Source organism: Sceloporus undulatus, chromosome 1 (assembly GCF_019175285.1).
Source record: "Sceloporus undulatus isolate JIND9_A2432 ecotype Alabama chromosome 1, SceUnd_v1.1, whole genome shotgun sequence".
Taxonomy (NCBI): Eukaryota; Metazoa; Chordata; class Lepidosauria; order Squamata; family Phrynosomatidae; genus Sceloporus; species Sceloporus undulatus.
In genome coordinates this window covers 254,526,628-254,545,450 of record NC_056522.1, presented here as the reverse complement: position 1 = coordinate 254,545,450, position 18,823 = coordinate 254,526,628, and the positions used below count along the sequence as shown (strand labels likewise).

At 43.9% G+C, this 18,823-nt stretch overlaps 1 protein-coding gene across 1 annotated transcript; it reads right to left on the bottom strand.

Annotated features, from left to right (window-relative positions):
- On the bottom strand, positions 1–939 carry LOC121935172 (olfactory receptor 1019-like). Its single transcript, XM_042476399.1, has one exon. It carries the CDS (start codon positions 937–939, stop codon positions 1–3), a length of 939 nt encoding a protein of 312 aa, XP_042332333.1.
- Between the last annotated feature and the right edge of the window lie 17,884 nt (positions 940–18,823).

The window sequence follows — 18,823 nt, the reverse complement described above, 5'->3', positions numbered from 1 at the left end:
TCATTGGGAGATGATCTTTCGGTCTATTGCCCTTTTCACAGCTGCCTTTACTTCTTTGTTCCTTAAACTATAAATCAAAGGATTTAGCATTGGAATCACAAGTGTGTAAAAGACAGAAATGACTTTGTCCTGGGCCATGGTATAACCTGAAGTGGGACGCAAATACATAAAGCTCAGAGTCCCATAGAACATCATGACAGCTGTGAGATGAGAAGCACAGGTCGAAAAAGCCTTGCGTCTCCCCTCAACAGATCGGATCTTCAGAATGGTGGCAACAATGTAAATATAGGAGACAAGGATAATTAGTATGGTACTCATCACAATTATGGAAGAAAAGGTAAAATGGACAAGATCTGTGTTGTGAATATCAGAGCAAGACAACTTCAGGATTGGAGGGATATCACAGAAGAAATGATTAATGACATTGGAGCCACAGAAAGACAAACTAAATATAAAAATACCCTGTGTGGTAGAATTTACAATACTAGTAATGTATGATGCCATAACAAGTAAGATGCAAAGTCTCTTAGACATTGCAGAGTGATAAAGCAGTGGACTACAAATAGCTACAAAGCGGTCATAGGCCATCACAGCCAAAAGGCAGCATTCATTTGTCACACAGAGACAGACAAAATAAAATTGTAAGGCACACTCAATGAAGGAAATGGTCCTTTTATCAGATACAAAGGTCATCAGCATCTTAGGAGTGATGGCAGATGAATAAACAAAATCTACAAATGAGAGGTTACTGAGAAAGAAGTACATCGGTGTCTGAAGTCGGGCATCAATTTGAATTAAAACAATCATCCCAAGGTTGCCCACTACAGTCACGGTGTAAATACCAAGGAACAACAAAAAGAGTGGGATCTGGAGGTCTGGATCATCCATAAAGCCCACGAAAATGAATTCTGTCACACTGGTATGGTTTTTCCCTTCCATTTATGTTCTTTTGTTCTCTGCTGCAAGAGGGAAATAACAGTTACAATTAGCACTAAAATGATATTAGTAAAGAGTTCGCATACACTTGATGTGTCTCAAATATGCCAGCCCTTTCTTGTGATGTGTACTGTACATTGCAAACAAATAATGTGTTATATAGACATAAGAGCTCATAGTTTTCAGAACCTCCATTTACTCTGTTAGTAGTTTTGTTCCTGCAAAACCTAAGTCAATAGTTTTAATTCAAGAGACATTCAGAAGTGGGGCCATCTTGCTGCCTGAATCAAAGAAACAGTAGTCTCTCTCCCCCCACCCCCCAATCCCCATCTGCTGAAGTTGACTGGATTGTAGCTCATTCTCACTCTAACATTAGCAGTGAAATTGAGTCCTCTGCCAATTCTTGGAGACACTGGCCCAGCTTAGAGGGTAGAGGACAAGGTGTGTGGCACACACTGTCCTGTTCCCCAAAAGAGCAAATGGTTGGAGGACTCAGGAGAAACAGTAGGAAGGTCGGCCCACTGCCACTGCTCCCCACACATCTGCTGCCTGTGGAGGTTACATCCACCTCATGGTAGAACAGTCCTATTTGAAACTGCAACTCCAACTGAAATCAGCAAGCCTTGCTTCTAAATATGATTAAGATGAGGCTGTAAGAATATGTGGTTGAACTGAGGCAAGACCACAGGCAAAAATGAGACCCAGAAGAATTAAAGAAAGATGCATACAACATCTTCTGAAATAGAAGCACATGTTGGGATCAGACCATTAGGAAAGATTATTTTTAAATCCATCTTGTCATCTTTTCAGAAGTAGCCATTTGCTTCCTCTTGGAAGCATTGTCCTGGGAGAGTGGAACTTTCATTTTATTTGAAACAGCTTCTCATATCTTTGGTATTTATCAAGTTTCAGATAGCAAGAAGAATGAAAAGTGAAAATTGTGGGTCGTGTCCACTGTTGCTCTTTTAAATCAAGCAGGGGCCACAGAGAAGGTGGTGGGCTATTTTCAGTTATCACCCCCCACCCAGCACCCTGAAAATCTGCTCTAGAAATCTGGCCTCCATCAAGTACATCTTGAAAATAAGAGCAGGAGTCTATACTGAGAAGAGTATCAATTATATAGCTTTCCCCTTTTTTCTATTAGCAGAGTCCTTTGGTGGGTCAATAAATCTTCTGTGCATGAATCCAACTACTTGTGTCTGTCTCTTTTCTCTCTGTCTGGGGGAGGGGGGGAGAGGCATAGACTTTTGTTTTTCTTTGGAATTAAAGATTCAAGAGGTGTGAATTTAAAGCTTCCCCTGCATGCCTATTAGTAGTGACATGCAGCCCCCCCCCCTCATTCTTCATATCCTCAAGAAAAACCTTTGCCTTGCTGTAACTAAAGTCTAATACATTCTCATGGATGTTGAGTACTTTGAAAGAAACAGCCAGTTAATACATGAGACTTTGAACTCTGGATAATCCAGAACAGTTATCCTGTATATGTTTCATACAGTAATACCCTCACAAAGTACTACTACCTTTGACAACTGTATGTGCAATATCATGTAGGCATACAATTGGATCTTTGGCAGGAGTATTGGACAAACCATGAACATAGGAATGAAGTAATGTATCAATTTTGCTTTCACTCAGTTTCTCATTTGTCCAACTTTTTAGATCAGGTTATCCAAACTTGGACAATTTTTCTGACAAAAAGTTAGATTTATCTCAAATGCTGATACCAGTGTGGTGACATAAGTTCCTTGTAAGTTTTTGAACAGAGGCTAAATGGGAGTGCTTTGATTGTATATTCTTGCATGGCAGGGAGTTGGATTGCATGGCCTTCATGTTCACCTCCAACTCTATGATTCTATTATATTTAAAGTTTATACAGAAATCTGTATGATTTGTTATACACATTGTTCTTTATACATGCACTTTAATGATTTTTGGTTTAAAGTATACATTCAGCAAGCAAATTCTCTAATCCAAGATCTGAACATTATTTTCACAGTTTTCACCATTTCCACTGTTATATATATATACATGCATTTTTCTACACACACACACATGTTTGAAAACCTGATGTGCAAGTCAGAATAGTGAGAAATTCAATCGGTATTTGAGCTCCAGTTTACAGCTTGTTTGTAAAAATGTTAGGTTAGGTAAATTTGCCTTAAAATGTGTAATAAAGAAAAAAATTCCCCATCTGTGTATAATTCAAATTGGCCTGTGCTCAAAGCTTTGCAACCAAACTTTGGAGGTCTCAGAAAATTCCTGGAGGCTCAGATTTTGTGTCATTTAAAAATCATGATATTTCTCCAATCTCTTTCTGTGAAAAAATTGGTAGTTTTGTGCCTGATAGATCTAGTTTTCAACCAAGGGGACACACTTACCAAAATTCTCCTCTTTTTTTACTTCAAGTTACAACTCCCCCTTATGAAATTTTGCAGGTTATTTATCTAGAGAAAACTTTATGATGAGTACTGTTATGTGTGCTACATAAACAGATTACTCCCATATAAACACACTGGAAAGTAAATTGATCCCTCCAGTCCATACAAAAAGATTAAAAACTTCCCATTTCTAGTTACTCATAAGTACATAGACATATATGTGAGATTTTACAAGTCACTTACCTTGGAGCAGCTTTAATGTGTAGGCCATTTTTCATACAAACTGTCCCTCAGACCAAAGGAAATTAAATAAATCTTCTCTCCATTTTACAAGTTTTGCTAGCATAACCTACCCACCCACCATTCTCTCTGATATTGTCAGACTACACCCTCAATGAAGCAACCATGGCTGCAAATTTCATCCAGTTCTGTAAAAAAGAAAAGTTAGTTATTGGTTCCCTTTTAAAAATAACAAATATTAGAAAAACAAAACCTCCTGCACCTCTTTGTATGAAATTTTGCAGACTTCATTTCAGCGGCAGTGTTTTGTTTAATTAAATGAAGCCAAAATGATGAAAGATACAGCAGTTTTTGATAGCCCTGTTATAGTCAATAGAAACAACTGAACTCGGTGGGTCTTACTTCTAAAGACCATACTGCATGTTTCATTAGGAAATTTAGGCAGTTTATTTTTTCTCTTCCCCCAGTCTTCAATCATAATGTTGCAAACGATAAAATTGTTTTCCTCTAAAGAGACAGATTATGTGAGTAAGACATATGACGCACACAAATACAAGATGAGAAAGGATAACTAAATATGCTTTTCAGTTTCTAAATCTTGTAGGAGAAAAAAGAAGCCAAAATATCTACTGTAATTTTGTTGTCAAACTGGTGGCACCTACCAGGGAAAAGCAGTAATGTTTCATCCATGAATGCAAGACTGCTGTGTGAATTATTAGCAAGGGTAGTTTAAATGCTATTTGTTGGCATCTAGGGACATGAATCCCTGAGAACCTTTTCCAGTAAGATTAGCTATGATTGTAAAATTGCTTGTAGACTAAGTGGGTGGGGATATGTCGATGATTGCAAAGAACCATGCAATTTCTAATCCTGTACACCAGGCCAAATGACATATCAAAATGACTTCACTACTTAGTTTGAAAAGCAGAGCACCTCTGTCTGAATATTGCAGCCAAGGTTTCTTTTCTACTAATCAAGAATCAGACACTTAAGTTTTCGTGTGCATTCAAGGGTGTATGGAGAAATCGGCCGTTTACCTCTGTCTTGCCTAGGAATATGGAATGGCCAGATATTATGAAGAAAATCTGTAGAAGACAATATAGTATCAAAGAATATAAAATGTTTCTGTGAATACCTTATTTTCAATTCCATTTTCAGTACTTCATTATCTGGGTTTCGGGCTTTACTTCTGCTCACTGGGCTATTTGGGCATTTGGGGATAAAGTTTCTGATTCAGGCATCCAAGGCTGGACAATCCAAGGCTATGTTGCTTCCATCTCAATAGTCTTTGAAATTCCTCAAGGAGACTAAGGCCTGGTACATACCGCCCTGAAAGAGGGGCTGGAGGCAGCCAGTTTTCCTTCAGAGGGATGCCACAGCAGCCAAATTGTGTGTCATTCCTCCGCCCCAAAAACAACCTGGAAAAACGGGTTCTTCTTGAGATGCTGTGCACATGTCACAAGTGCGCCATTGGTGCACTCGTGACATAAGCAATACACAGTCTATACACTGTGTGTCACTTACATCATGATGGCAGCCCCCCTATGGGATGGGAGGCTGCCATTACACCACCGCCGTGACATCCTAGGGCTAGGCACTGTGCAGTTAGTGCGCAGTCCCTAACCCTAGAATCGCCGCCTGGGTGCCGCTTCTTGGCGGTATATACTGGGCCTAAGAGGCTAAACAAACCAGCATTTAATGCCAACCTTGGGGCAGAGTGGAGGTGTGGTGTCCGCATGATGCATGCCTCAACACTGCCCTGATGCTGGCATCATGCCATGTGCCCAACCACATGGTGGGTGGTGTCATGGTGCTCCTTTGTCACTGTGTTCAGATGATGCATGCCAAAAGGAGTGCTGGAAAGTGCTGCTGTGGTGGCAAAGGTGACTCTTTTCCAATCAGAAGGAGCCAGCATTTTGCTATTCTTTTTAGGCCAAAAAAATGCCAGATCAGAGTTACAGCATGTAGTTGCCACAACCCCAATCTGGCAAGGAAAGGGGCAGCAGCAAGATGCTCCAAAGGGGCAGTCTGTTTAGCCCCAAACATTCTAATTAAAGTAGAACAAAATTTTAGAACACTGAAACAGTTTGGAAAAGGGAAAGCAATAAACACAATACTGCTTTTTATAACTCCTTGGGGTCTGGCTAATGCTAAAGCAGGAAGAGAGGAGTAGATATGGGGTGTAGGATGGAAGGAGAGGGAAACAGCAGGTTATTTGCAAAAAAAGAATGAAATAAGAGAGAAAGTTGTAAATCTACGGCAGGGTAGGGAAATGGAAAGGTTTGGATCAGGACAGCAAGCAGCATAGGAAGGCATGTCTCTCAACAGCACATAAAGACAGAGTCACAAAATAACTTGCTTACTTGAGTCAAACCTTGAGTGGGCTGGTCCAAGATGCATATAGATGGGAAGAGAAAGTCACTGTGAATTGTTCCATTGGTTTAGTGCCAATGAAGAGGAACTCAGCTCTTTCTTCAACTTGGGCTAGGCACCTCCATTATTTCCCTCAGCTCCTTTATGTCCACAAAAAAGACATCTGCTGGAAAGGCTATTCTAAATAGTGTAGGTATAATTAATGAGATGTGGGTGCTTGTGAATCCAAGCTGCTGTCCAACACAACATGAGAGTACTGGAAAGATATGCTTTGAAATGGGAAAGGGATTTTTAATATAAACTCCATCCTTTGTTAATCTCTAACTTCAGTTCTTTTCTCCTTCTATCAGATTGTTGTCTTTCTCTGAGGGTCCCATTGATAGGCACTAATTAGTCACATACACATATTCAGGACATACATACATAAATAACAGCCCTTCACACACTCAACTCAACATTTCAAATGTAATATTTTCAGATACCTTTTACTCGTTTGAGCTATTTGCCTATTGTAAGAACACACTTGGTCAGGCTTTGTTTGAAGTTTTACCTTTGTCAAGCTGAAGGCGCAGAACAGCATTTAATATTCTAGCTAACATTATATACCTAAAAACAGCACAGATTACAAACTGAAGAGCATATATTTCTGTGTAAACAGGGGAAACTATGTAAGCATTGCATATACAAGGGCTGGTATTTTTATTTAATAAAATATTAAAAACACAGGAGAAAACTATACAAATATAATATCTGCTTCTGTAATCAGTCCCTTTGTTGTATATTTATTGCTTTGACTTGAACATGTAGTATGTGTTTATAACAAAGATATAGCTCTGACTGGGGAATTTTAATGTACATTGTTAGGCATGATTGTACTGCTGAAAGAGAGCTTAGACAGAATTCACAAGACTAATAGATAAAGCAATTTCTTTTGTGATCTTTTCTTCTGAGAAGGTGACTAGTAGAAAGAATTTTACTAGCAACCCTGAGATTAATTTCATCATCTTGGCTAGTTATGAGAATGACCCCCCACTTTCTTGTTTTAAAATGTCTCTTCTTATATAAGTGCATTTTACACCCCTGCTGTCTTCAGCAACCCATTGCCATCTTAGCATTCTAGTCTTACCAGTAATGCTGTTTTCCATATTTTCCACAATCAAGAGGCCTTTTGCCTGCACTGGCCTTTGCCACAAGGCCAACATGGATGAGAGTTTTCTTAGTCACTGCTCAGCCAGCTGCTCAGTTGTTGCACCCAGGGTGACCTGGTACTCAGGGAGCAGTGATGAAGCAGTTGGCTGAATAGCAACGGAGAAGCCTCTCACCTGCACTGGCCTTTGCCACAGAGGTGAAAGGGAAGAGTGACTGAGAAGTTACTTACCTGCACCAGCCTTTCCCACAAGGTTGCAATGGATGAGAAGCTTCTTGGTTGCCGGTGAGCCAACTACTTGGCAGTTGCTCCCAGGGTAGCCAAGTGCAAAGGGAGCAACAACTGAGGTTGGTTGTTTTGAATTTGCAAGAGAACAGTAGACCTAATATCAAGAAAAACACATTGGGGAGCACTAGAGTTGTCACCTAAGGGGAAGGGGGCAGTTGCCCAAAAAAATTTGGGGACCACTGCTCTAGATGCAGAGGTCAGTATTTCTTTTTCACACTTTTTCTGCCCACTAAAGGTTACCTTCTGGCTTTAATGGAATATGATCACCTCAAGCATCTACAACCCTCTGCTCTGTTTTTTCTCCTGTGGAAAAAAACAACACGGTTTGTACTTTGTGAAGTTGAAGGCTTTCATGGCCGGCATCCATAGCTTTTTGTGGGTTTTTCAGGCTATGTGGCCATGTTCTAGCAGAGTTTCTTTCTGACGTTTTGCCAGCATCTGTGGCTGGCATCTCTTTCTCTGAAGATGCCAGCCACAGATGCTGGCGAAAGGTCAGGAAGAAACGCTTCTAGAACATGGCCACATAGCCTGAAAAACCCACAAAAAACTATGGTTTGTACTGTTTTAGTAGCACTTTCATATTTCTGTGCTTCTGTAAATTCTGCTCACTGAATTATTTACATATCTAAATTGAATTTCTTCAGTTCAAATATTATTAATCATTTTTATGTTCTTCCACTCCTTCTATTGTACCATTCAGATATCTATGTCACTTTCATGGCACATTTCATTTTATCTATTGCAATTACACTGACTCCTATTCCAATTGCCCTGATCTCCTATGTTGCTGTTGTTTTTACCATCCTATGGACCTATTCTGCTCAGATTTTGTCCCTGATCAGAACAAAATTGCTTCCATGTTATATACATTTCTGAATTCCTCACTCACCCCTGTCATCTGAAAAACAAAGATGCGTAGGATGCTCTTAGTAGGATGACAGACATGTTGCCATTTCTAAAGTAAAAATAGCATGAATTTGCCCTTTTCCTAGCACTAAAGAAAGAAATCAAAAAGCTTAATTTTCTTATGCAATCCAGACTGATTAAAAAGATAGGAAATTCCCAAATGTTGTTCCTCTTCTTTCCAATTTTATTTTGGATATCCATACGTTTTGTTTATCCCAAAATATTTTCTGTCAGTTCCTACTATGATCAGAGACTTTTTATATCAACTCCCGAGTTCAATTTATTTTGACCCAGTACAAAATTGGAAAGAACAGGAACAATATCTGAGACTTTCAATTAGAATGGATGTGCTATTCTATTCTCTTTGTGTGTTCAATATGGCTTCAAGTCTCTTGATAACTTAGGGCAATGCCATGGATCTCCCAGGGTTTTCTTAGGCAAGGAATCCTCAGAGATTATTATGTCAGTCCCTTCCTCTGAAATATAGCCTACAGAACCTGGTATTTGTTGGCAGTCTCCCATCCAAATATTTCAAGATCAGACGGAGTCAGGTGCCTGAACTTCTATCTAATGTGGTGAACAAATGAGAAGACAAAGGAGTTTCACACAGGTTACCATGTAGAAGGAAGGTACTGTGCTCCCTACAACTGATACAGAAAGAAGAAGGATAATTCTCATTGTAAAGTTACAAATTTAAATCAAATAATGACTGATTATCCATCACATGTGTACAGTTGCCCCTCCAGGTCCACGGACTTGATATCTGCAGACTTGGAAATCTGTGAATGGGAAATCACCATTAATGGCAATGGGATGCACGCCTGTGGTGTGCGCCCCACATGCACACACCCCATTCAAGCCTATGAGGTTTGAGTATGCACAATATTTGGAGCTCGCAGGGGGGATCCAAAATGGATCCCCCACAAGTTCCAAGGGCCAACTGTAGTCACAATAACAGTACAGCAGGATTTGACAATCCTAAAACCATGTTTCGGTGGAACTTAAAGGGAAAGTCATATAAATGTAACAAAAGATTTGTTATGTGTCACCAATGTTTTCCTTGATAATTCTACTGAAGACAGTCAGGTAATTGATTTAAATAAATCATCATCATCATCATCATCATCATCATCATCATAGAATATGGCAAACAAATGAAAATAAAACATTAATAATTCTATTGATTATTCAATGAAATATCACACACACATTTTTCTTCCCTGTTGAAACACAGAATTTTCTGCATATAAGTCTCTGCATAAACATAATTGAATCCTTTATACCTTGTGGGATAACAAGACCAAAGGATCCTGCATATAACAATCCACACTTAGTGCACAGTACAAAAAAGACTTCATTTTGACACATCCACCAAGTCTTAATAGCCTCTTGCAAAGTTCAGGCCCCCAAGAAGAGGAGGTAATGTTACCCTTAGCAATGTTAGCCCTAGGCAGTTAACCCTACATACCACATACTGCTTTTTAAACGACTGTGCTCTTTTTGGAGAATGAAGGGTCAGGTCTTCCATATATGGAAGTGACATCAGAAATTTAAGCAAGTACAATACAATAATAGTTTGGGGAATAGATGCACTGTTAGGCTGCATCTATGCTGCAGAATTAAAGCAGTTTGACATTCTTTTAACTGTCATGCTATACCATTCTGGGATTTGTAGTGTTGTGAAATATTTAGCCTCCACTGTAAATAGCTCTGGTTCCACAACAAACTGAAAATCCCAGAATTCCATAGGATGGAGCTATGACAGTTAAAGCAGTGTCAAATTGCATTAATTCTGCAGTGTATATGCAGCAGCAGCTTTAGACAAGATTCAAAATTATTCTGAATTCATTCCTCAGTTTAGAATGATTACTATTCCTGATTTAGCTGTACAGTGTGTCCACGTCATACATTGGCACCTTTTACACAACTTTCAGCTTATGCTGAAAGCCACACAATGGAAGTTTTAATGACGTGTGCGTCATGCGTGAGCCCCATTATTTTCAATGGGGCTCGAGCATACACACTATTTGCCTTACACGGAGGGGTTCAGAATAGACAAGGGTGCACTGTACAAGTAAGTGAATATTGATGCTTATGTTTTAATAAATAAATGATAATTTACTTTGGTTTGCACATAATAACTACAGGATAATTTGGTTGTCTATATGTTTCTGTCCAGTGGTGAAGGAAATTGTGGCATGGGTTTATGAACAGAAAGGCCCAAATTAAACTTAATAGTTTAACTTCATTCAACTTACACTAATTTTATTCAACTATAACTTTTCAAAACTGCAACTTTTGTTTTGATGTTTTCTGTTCCTCTGGAGATGGTAGACTTCATGATTTAATGGGGATTCAGCAGGCAAAAACACACACACACACTTCTTTTGTTAACAATTACGCCTCTAAAAATAGAAAGTTGTACCTCACAGTTTTATTTTAAACTATTGTAGCAATGCATATTTGTTACAGGAAATGTTCTCTTTGTTCCTACGAAGTGTCACCATTATAACAAGTCAAGCTTTTGGCTGTCAGATATGAATAATGCAGCACAATGAACTTGTGGGTGTGCAACTGTGTAACATTTCTGGCCTTTCTCACCATCGTCATTATGTCAAAACTGTACCATACCTTAATAGCCTAATTCTTCGTTTTTGGAATAAAAACTTTATTTCCTCTATTTCACTCTTAAATACTTATTTTGTTAATGACTCTTAGGGACTGATTCAACCTCTGACATATGTATAATATACATACGTGCTAGTAAGTAGCATCTGAACAACATTTTTAAAGGCAAAAACAAACGGTGACTTTAATCAGACAGGGTTGGAAATAAACTAAAGAAAAACATAAAAATGGCCCAAAATATTTCTGAGCCAGTCTGAATGAACGAAATTCCTCTCACTTTTCATAGGTCTCTCTTGGTGATGCAAAACATTTAATATAAACTGGATGTATGGAAGAAAAATGTTGGTGGGCAGAAAACCCAACACCAACACCCAAGGCACACAACATATCCTCCAGCATTTCACAGATGAAAACTGGGACACATGTGGCTGTGCAATATCACAGTACAGTCATGATGGCAACAGGTATAAATGAGGAGGACTCAGGCTAAGAGAGATTGTAGCAATTTGTTTCTGCCTGAGCCTACTGGAAACAATAGGATTTCTCCCCTCGCCCCTCCCCTCCCTGCTGAGTTAGTTGAATGCAAGCTATTTTTGCATTTTGAATGAGTTTGCAAAAAATGAAATAAGCTGGGGACAAAGTGGGAAAGTGGGAGCAGGAGAGAGAAACTGGGACATTTAAAAAGCAGCTGAAAAAGTGGGACATCAGATAATTAATTGGCACTGTCCCTGTCAAAGTGGGACAGTTGGAGGATATGATGAAGAACCTTTGGGGCAACAGATGGATTGCAATTTGAGGACCTGACAGTCACATCATATTCATGAACTTCCCAAAGGTCATATCTAGCCCTAAGTACAGGGAACATTGCTATTCTTTTTATCTCTCTGGCTTTGCTTCACGAACGAAGATTCAGGAAGGACTCATCCGTGCTTTGTACAAGCGCGTTGGTGACTAAAAAGGCCAATCCAGGACAAACAGATCTGGTTGCAGAAAGCACAGCAGAAAGTCTCCTTGGGTGATGTTTCCAGGTGGCGGTTCTTTCTGCGTTGTCGTTTCTCTTTGAGACTCGTTCACCGTGAGCTTTCGAAAAAGGCTGCAGCATCATGGATAGTGCGTCTCCATGCTTCCCGATGCGAGGCCAGGGCAGACCATTGTTGGTGATCAATTTGGCCAAGCCTGAGATGTTGTTTCAGGGAGTCCTTGTATCTCTTCTTTGGGGCGTCCCTCTTACGCTGACCTGTGACGAGCTCACCGTAGAATACTATTTTTGAGAGGCGATGGTCCTCCATCCTAGAAACATGTCCTGCCCAGTGCAGCTGCATCCTCAATAGCATGGCCTCAATGCTGGTGATCCCTGCTTGCTCAAGGACAGCAACATTTGTCACATAGTCAGTCCAGTGTATATTTAGAATTGTACGTAAACAGCGCTGATGAAAGCATTCAAGGAGTCGTAGGTGTTGGCGATAGGTGACCCATGTTTCAGACCCATAGAGGAGAATAGACAGTACAATGGCTGTATACACACTGATTTTTGTGCTTTGCCTCAAGTGTTTCTTACTCCAGACTCTTTTGTGAAGCCTTCCGCTATATGCCTTTGCCAGTCTGTGATCGATCTCTTTATCAATCTTGGTGTCTGAGGAGATGATGCTTCCCAGATAGGTGAACTGCTGGACGGACTTAAGCACAGATGTGCCTACAGTGATGTGGGGATGGTAGTGTTCTTCCTGAGGTGCCGGCTGGTAGAGAACTTCCGTTTTCTTCAGACTGACTTCCAGTCCAAAGAACTCTGCAGCTGTTGCAAAACAAGATGTTAGGTGCTGCAGAGCTGCTTCCGTATGGGCAACAAGGGCAGCATCGTCAGCAAAAAGCAGCTCACGGACTAGATAGTCTTAGTACAATCCCTCAGGCAGCTTAAGTTTAACAGGCTACCATCAGTATGGTAGCGTATATAAATGCCGTCTTCTGCTTTGAGATCTGCGGTAGCCCTTTGGAGCATCATGCTGAAGAAGACTGTTGTAGTGAGGTGCTCACACAGGTGGAGAGAGCTGAGGGGGCTAAGGGCAGCCAGGTGGTGGAGGCTGAGGGGAAGGAGGAAGTTAGCCCAGAGGTGGAGCCAGGGGAGGAAGGAGGAGGAGCTGGAAGGAATATAAAAGGAGAAGGGCTGAGGTGTGCGGGGAGGAAGGATGGATGTGGAAGAGCTGGTTGGGCAAGGGAAAGAGCAGGGCTTAAGGAGTCTAGAGAGGGAAGGAGTCGAGGCGCTTCTTCCAAGAAGGGCCCACCGGCAAGGGCAGAGGCCCCAAGAGGAGGGGAGATGGCGGAACCCTCGAGAGGAGGGAGCCTGGACTTTTGCTGACTCTGGGGAGTGGACCACCAGAGATCTTCAAGTCTTGGAGGATGATTGGTGGAGTCTGAAAGGGAAGCTTTGGGAGATGAGCCCTGCCCCGGTGGAAAGTTGAAAAGGCTGACTTAAAGACTGGACTTTATGTTTTGGGTTATCATTTACTGGACACCAAGCTATTTTCTTATTAAAGGTACTGTTGTACCACGCTTGACTAAGTTTGTTGTGTAACGTGGGGAAGACCATAAGGGGAGGAGTCTACTTCCTTGCAAGATGGAGCCCGCAATGCCAGCCCTGCCCACAACTGTAAATAGAGTTGGAGCGAGAATACAACCTTGTTTCACACCATTAGTTATTAGAAAGGGCTCTGAGAGACCATTGCCATATCTGACTTGGCCTTGCTGGCCTTCATGTAGCAGGATGATCATTTGGAGGAATTTGGGGGGGCATCCTAGTCATTCCAGAATCTGCCACAGACCTTTTCTACTCACAGTGTTGAAGGCTTTGGTGAGGTCGACAAATGGCGGGTTACAGACGGGCAGGGGAGGACGTCTTGGAGGTGTATTTAGCTGAATGCGGAGCCTCCAGACGGCCCGCCCCGGGGGCATGCTTCAGGTGTTGGAGCTTCCACACGGGGGGCAGTGAAGACGCCTCACCTGGGTCCGTTTCGGACCCGGAGCTTCCATACCGCCGCCTCGGAGGACGCTGCAAAAAGAGAGGCAGCTTCCGCACGGGTGGCCCAAACCGCGGCTTTTTTTTTCTTTTGCCGCATGAGAAGTGCGCAGCTTCGCAGCTGCAGCGCTAAGCAGCGGCGGCAGAAAGCCTGTCTGCGCATTTAAAGCGCCCAAGCCCCTTTAAACTTTCTCTCATCTACGAGGCCATGGAGGCTGGCATCTATGTGCCAGGGAACCCCAGCATCAACATCAGAGGCCAGCAGATCGGGCCCCTGATACTGGCTGACTGTGCCTACCCCATTCGGAAGTGGCTCATGACCCCCTTGAAGAGAAAGAGAAGAAGAAAGCAGGGGAGACTGTGAGGAATGCCCTGGCAGATTTTTTTCTGACAAGGAGAATCTGAAGGATGGCTCCTGTGCCATCATCTGTGATGTCAGAGTGCATTGTACTGTAATAGCATAAGCACATGAATAAATGTATCCCATTATCCACAGTTTGAGTCTGCCTATCATTCCTGATCTGTGCTGTGGGCATGTTTTGCCACGTGCCTGAGGGGGACACACACAAACACACACACACAAAAGGTCTCCTGGCGCCTGTTTTCCTGGGGCAAAAAGATACATCAGCTCCAAATGCCAATTGCCCCTTTGACAATGTATCAAATTCAAATTCAAGCTTTCCTAATGGCCCATTTGAATGTATCAATGGGGCACCCAGAGGACATCTATTGGGGGAAAGATTCAAACTGCTCCTCTGAAAGCTTTCATTGGACTAGGACCACCATGGCCTAACAGCCCAGAGCCGCAGGTGTCCATATATACCCGTGCGCAACTGTGCAAGACCCCAGGACGGCGATCAACATGGCAGAGCCACACAGGAGAGTCCTGGTCCGAATCGCCTACTGGACAGACGAAGAGGTCGGGATCCTCCTGGACTCCCTGATGCCACAGGCAGCCGCGAGGAGGGTGATGGCTAGCACCAACAAACCCAACCGGGGGCATTTTCTCCAGGCATCTTGTGCCCTCCGAAACCAAGGGTTTCAAAGAACGCTGCACCAATGTAGAGTGAAGTTTAAAACTCTCAAGGCAGCGTTCTTTGAAACCCTGGAGGATTTCGGAGAGGCGCCCCCGGCTGACAGGCAGCCACCATTCTTCTCGCAGCTGAAGGACCTGTGGATCAGGGGAGATCGGCCCAGACCGGAAGATCGCCATCCTCCAGGTAAGCCAGAGCTCTTGCCATGCCCTGTCCTACCCTCCTTGACCCTTCCCTTGCCCTCCTCTCCTTCCTGCATGGTGCCAATGCCATCCCTCCTCTTCCCTTCTGCAGGCGTGCGGCCGAGGCGGAGGGAGGGAGGGCACCCTGCCAGGTCGCCCTCTCCACCATCCTCGGGGGGCGAGGATGTCCCCGAGGGTGGGCCACAGCCAGGACCAGCTGCTGTGGCCCCTCCGCAGCCAGAGCAGGCTCCTCTGGCGGAAGGTAGGTCCCCAGGGTGAGGGGTGGGGGTTGCCTGCCTGCAGCCCCCACGACACTTGTGCCTTCGTCTGCCATGCCAGCATGGTAACTTGGGCCTTTCCTTCCTCTTTTGCAGGGCTTGAAGTCCTCGCTGCTGTTGCTGCCGCCGAGGAAGAGGAGCCTGGGCCGAGCCGCCGCCTGCCAGGAGAGCCAGGGCACTTGGCCCTCGATGCCAGTGCCCTGGATCGTGTCCTCCAAGCCCGGCAGCAAGGTAAGTGTAGAGGTGAACCCAGGGAAGGGAGTGGGGGCACCCAGAAACCCTGCCTGTGGGAGTGGGTGATGGGCTCCACAGGCTGATCCTAACCATCCTCTTTCTTTTCCCCCCACAGAGAACCGGACGGAGAGGAGGTTCGCTGCCATAGAGGAGAAGGTGGACAAGCTGGCAGAGAGAGTCTCCTCCATGGAGGAGACTCTGCAAGAGATCCTCCGCCGGCTTCCCGCCCCACCGCCTCCTCCCCCTCCCTGAAGCAGCTTCCCTCTCCTGCCCCCTCTGCCATCCCCCCTTCACCACCCCCCTTCACCCTCCCCCTTCCCTTTGTATATATTGTATATAGTAAAATATTTTTATTGTTGTTATTGTTGTAAATAAAAAACTTTATTTTTCAAAAAAAAATTGTGTGGTTAATTATGCGCAACTGCGGCAGTGTGGCTGTGAGTGTGAATGAGGGACAACTGTGCAGTCTAAAGCTAGGCAGGAGTGCTGTGAGGTAGCAATGTCCAAACTCTGTACTTCCAGGCATTTGGACTTCATGTCCCAGAATCCCAGACCACAGGGCAAGGTGGCTGGGGATTCTGGGAGATGAAGTCCAAACGCCTGGAAGGACAGAGTTTGGAGATTGCTGGTTTGGGGACCAGTGAGCCAGGGATGGTGGGAGGAGAGAACAGGAAGGGTAGAATAGAGTAGATAGGGCTGGGAGGGAACACATGCCCTGGGAGGCGAAATGATGTCTTTATGGGACATCATGGGACCTAGTGCCTTCTCAGTGCTCCCTGCCCCTTGATCCCAGGCCCAGGCCCCCTGTAGTTGCCCTTTGCCTTTGGGGGCAAGTTTAGAGGGCATCAAAAGGTCTTGGGCACATTCAAGATCCGAGGTCTCTTTTTTTTTTTTCCTTTGCCGGCTGGCGAATGCGCAGCTGCGCAGGGCTAAGCAGCGGCGGCAGAAAGCCTATGGGCACATTTAAAGTGCCCAAGCCCCTTTAAAACAATGGTGGTCTCCTGCCAGCTGGTGATCAGCTGGTGTTGGCATCCTTGTCCGTTTGCACTTTGCCAGTGTCAGCAGCATCATAGATGCCTCCTCTCCTTTGGTCCCCGCGCTCCTGCTGAATCTGCAATGCGCAGCCACAGCTGTCTCCGCTGTCTCCGCTGCCACCGCTGTCCCCCTGCCATCTCCCCTCACCTCCTTTGTACATATGTCAATATTTACAGTTTTAGCGTTTTTTATTGTTAGGTGAAAATGGCGCAGGAATGTGTGTAGGGGTGCACTTTAAAGTCCAAACTTTCCAAGCAGCGCATGCGTACATGTTGCTCTAGGGTTAGGGTTAGGGTTACGAGGCTTAAAATGCGCCGCAGCTGTGCCTCAGCTTCCACAGCTGCATGGCAGCGGACGTTGCAATTAAAGCCTGACTGCAAACTGCGCATGTTCCAAGACCCCAACTCACTATGCGATGGAGCTTTTAAATGGGCAACTTAAATTAGCGGTGTAGCAATTCTGGTGTGCCGGTGCAGCAGCTCTCATGGCTTCTTCCCCTTCTCGATATGTGTCAGCATTCAGGTAGGACTGCTCCAGTTTCTGCAAAATGTTTGGCTGGGACCATATAGCTATGAGGTCAGCCGTCTCAGTATGAGACCAAGACGTCCCCCTGCCTTTTTTCGGGGTGCTGGTGGATGGCTGAGCCAACCTGCCTGGTGGCAAAGGGGAGCCGCCACACAGCTGTGCCAGGAGCAGCCGAACTGTGCCCTTTCCCAGGTGAGAATGGGGCAGGAATGTGTGTAGGGGGTCACTTTAAATCCCAAACTTTCCCTTTTCACTTTCTACAACCAAAACATCCGCCGGCAAAACTTACAACTTCCCGCGGTTCTAGCAACGCATGCGCACAAGTGGCTCTAGGGTTAGGGTTACGAGGCTTAAAATGCGCTGCAGCTGTGCCTCAGCTTCCACAGCGGACGTTGCAATTAAAGCTTGACTGCAAACCACGCATGTCCTGGGACCCCGACCCATTATGCGATGCAGCTGACACGGAGCTTTTAAACCGGCAACTTATATTTGCGGCATAGCAATTCTGACGTATTGGTGCAGGGGCTTACAGACGGAGCTGTGCAGGTACGCATCAAACAGAAAAGAAGCGGGAAAAAGCAGCACCTTTTTAATGCCGCTTCTTCCCGCTTGGGGCGTGCGGGGGGCGTGTTCATGACGGCATTCAGGTAAAGCCCGTCTGAAGGCTCTACCTTCATGACGTCATGAGTACATCCCTTTTTGCCCGTCTGTAACCCTCTCCAGGATGAAAAAGAGCCATTGTTGAGCACCCTTTGGGTTCGTCCGGTCAACCAATTACAAATCCATGTAACAGTTGCCTTGTCTAGCCCACATTTTACAAGCTCGTTTGCAAGAATGTCATGGGGAACTTTGTCAAAGGCCTTACTGAAATCAAGATATATTATATCCACAGCATTCCCTTCATCTAACAAGCTGGTAACTTTATCAAAGAATGAGATAAGATTTGTCTGGCATGACTTCTTTCGCTGAAACCTGTGTTGACTTTTTGTGATTATGGAATTGCTTTCTAGATGTTCACAGACTCTTTGTTTAATTATATGCTCCAGAACCTTTCCTGGAATTGATGTCAGACTAACTGGACGATAATTGTTTGGATCCTCTTTCTTCCCCTTTTTGAAGATAGGGACAACGTTTGCCCTCCTCCAGTCTGCTGGGACTTCTCCTGTTCTCCAGGAGTTCTCAAAGAGTATTGCCAATGGCTCCAATATTACATTTGCCAGTTCTTTTAATACCCTTGGATGTAGTTCATCTGATCCTGGAGACTTAAATTCATTTAGGTTAAACAGGTATTCCTGTACTATCTCTTTCCTTATTTTGTGCTGAACTTCCCCTATTCTGTCCTCTGCTCCATTATCCTCAGGTTGAGCACCCTTTGCCTTTTCTGAGAAGACTGAGGCAAAGAAAGTGTTGAGTAATTCTGCCTTTTCTCTGTCTTCTATTAGCATTTTGCCATCTTCTCCACGCAGTGGCCCTACCGTTTCCTTCTTCTTCCTTTTGCTGCGGACATATCCAAAAAATCCCTTTTTGTTGTTCTTAACCTCTCTAGCAAGCCTGAGTTTATTTTGTGCTTTAGCTTTTCTGACCTTATCTCTACACATGCTAGCTATTTGTTTGAATTCCTCTTTAGTG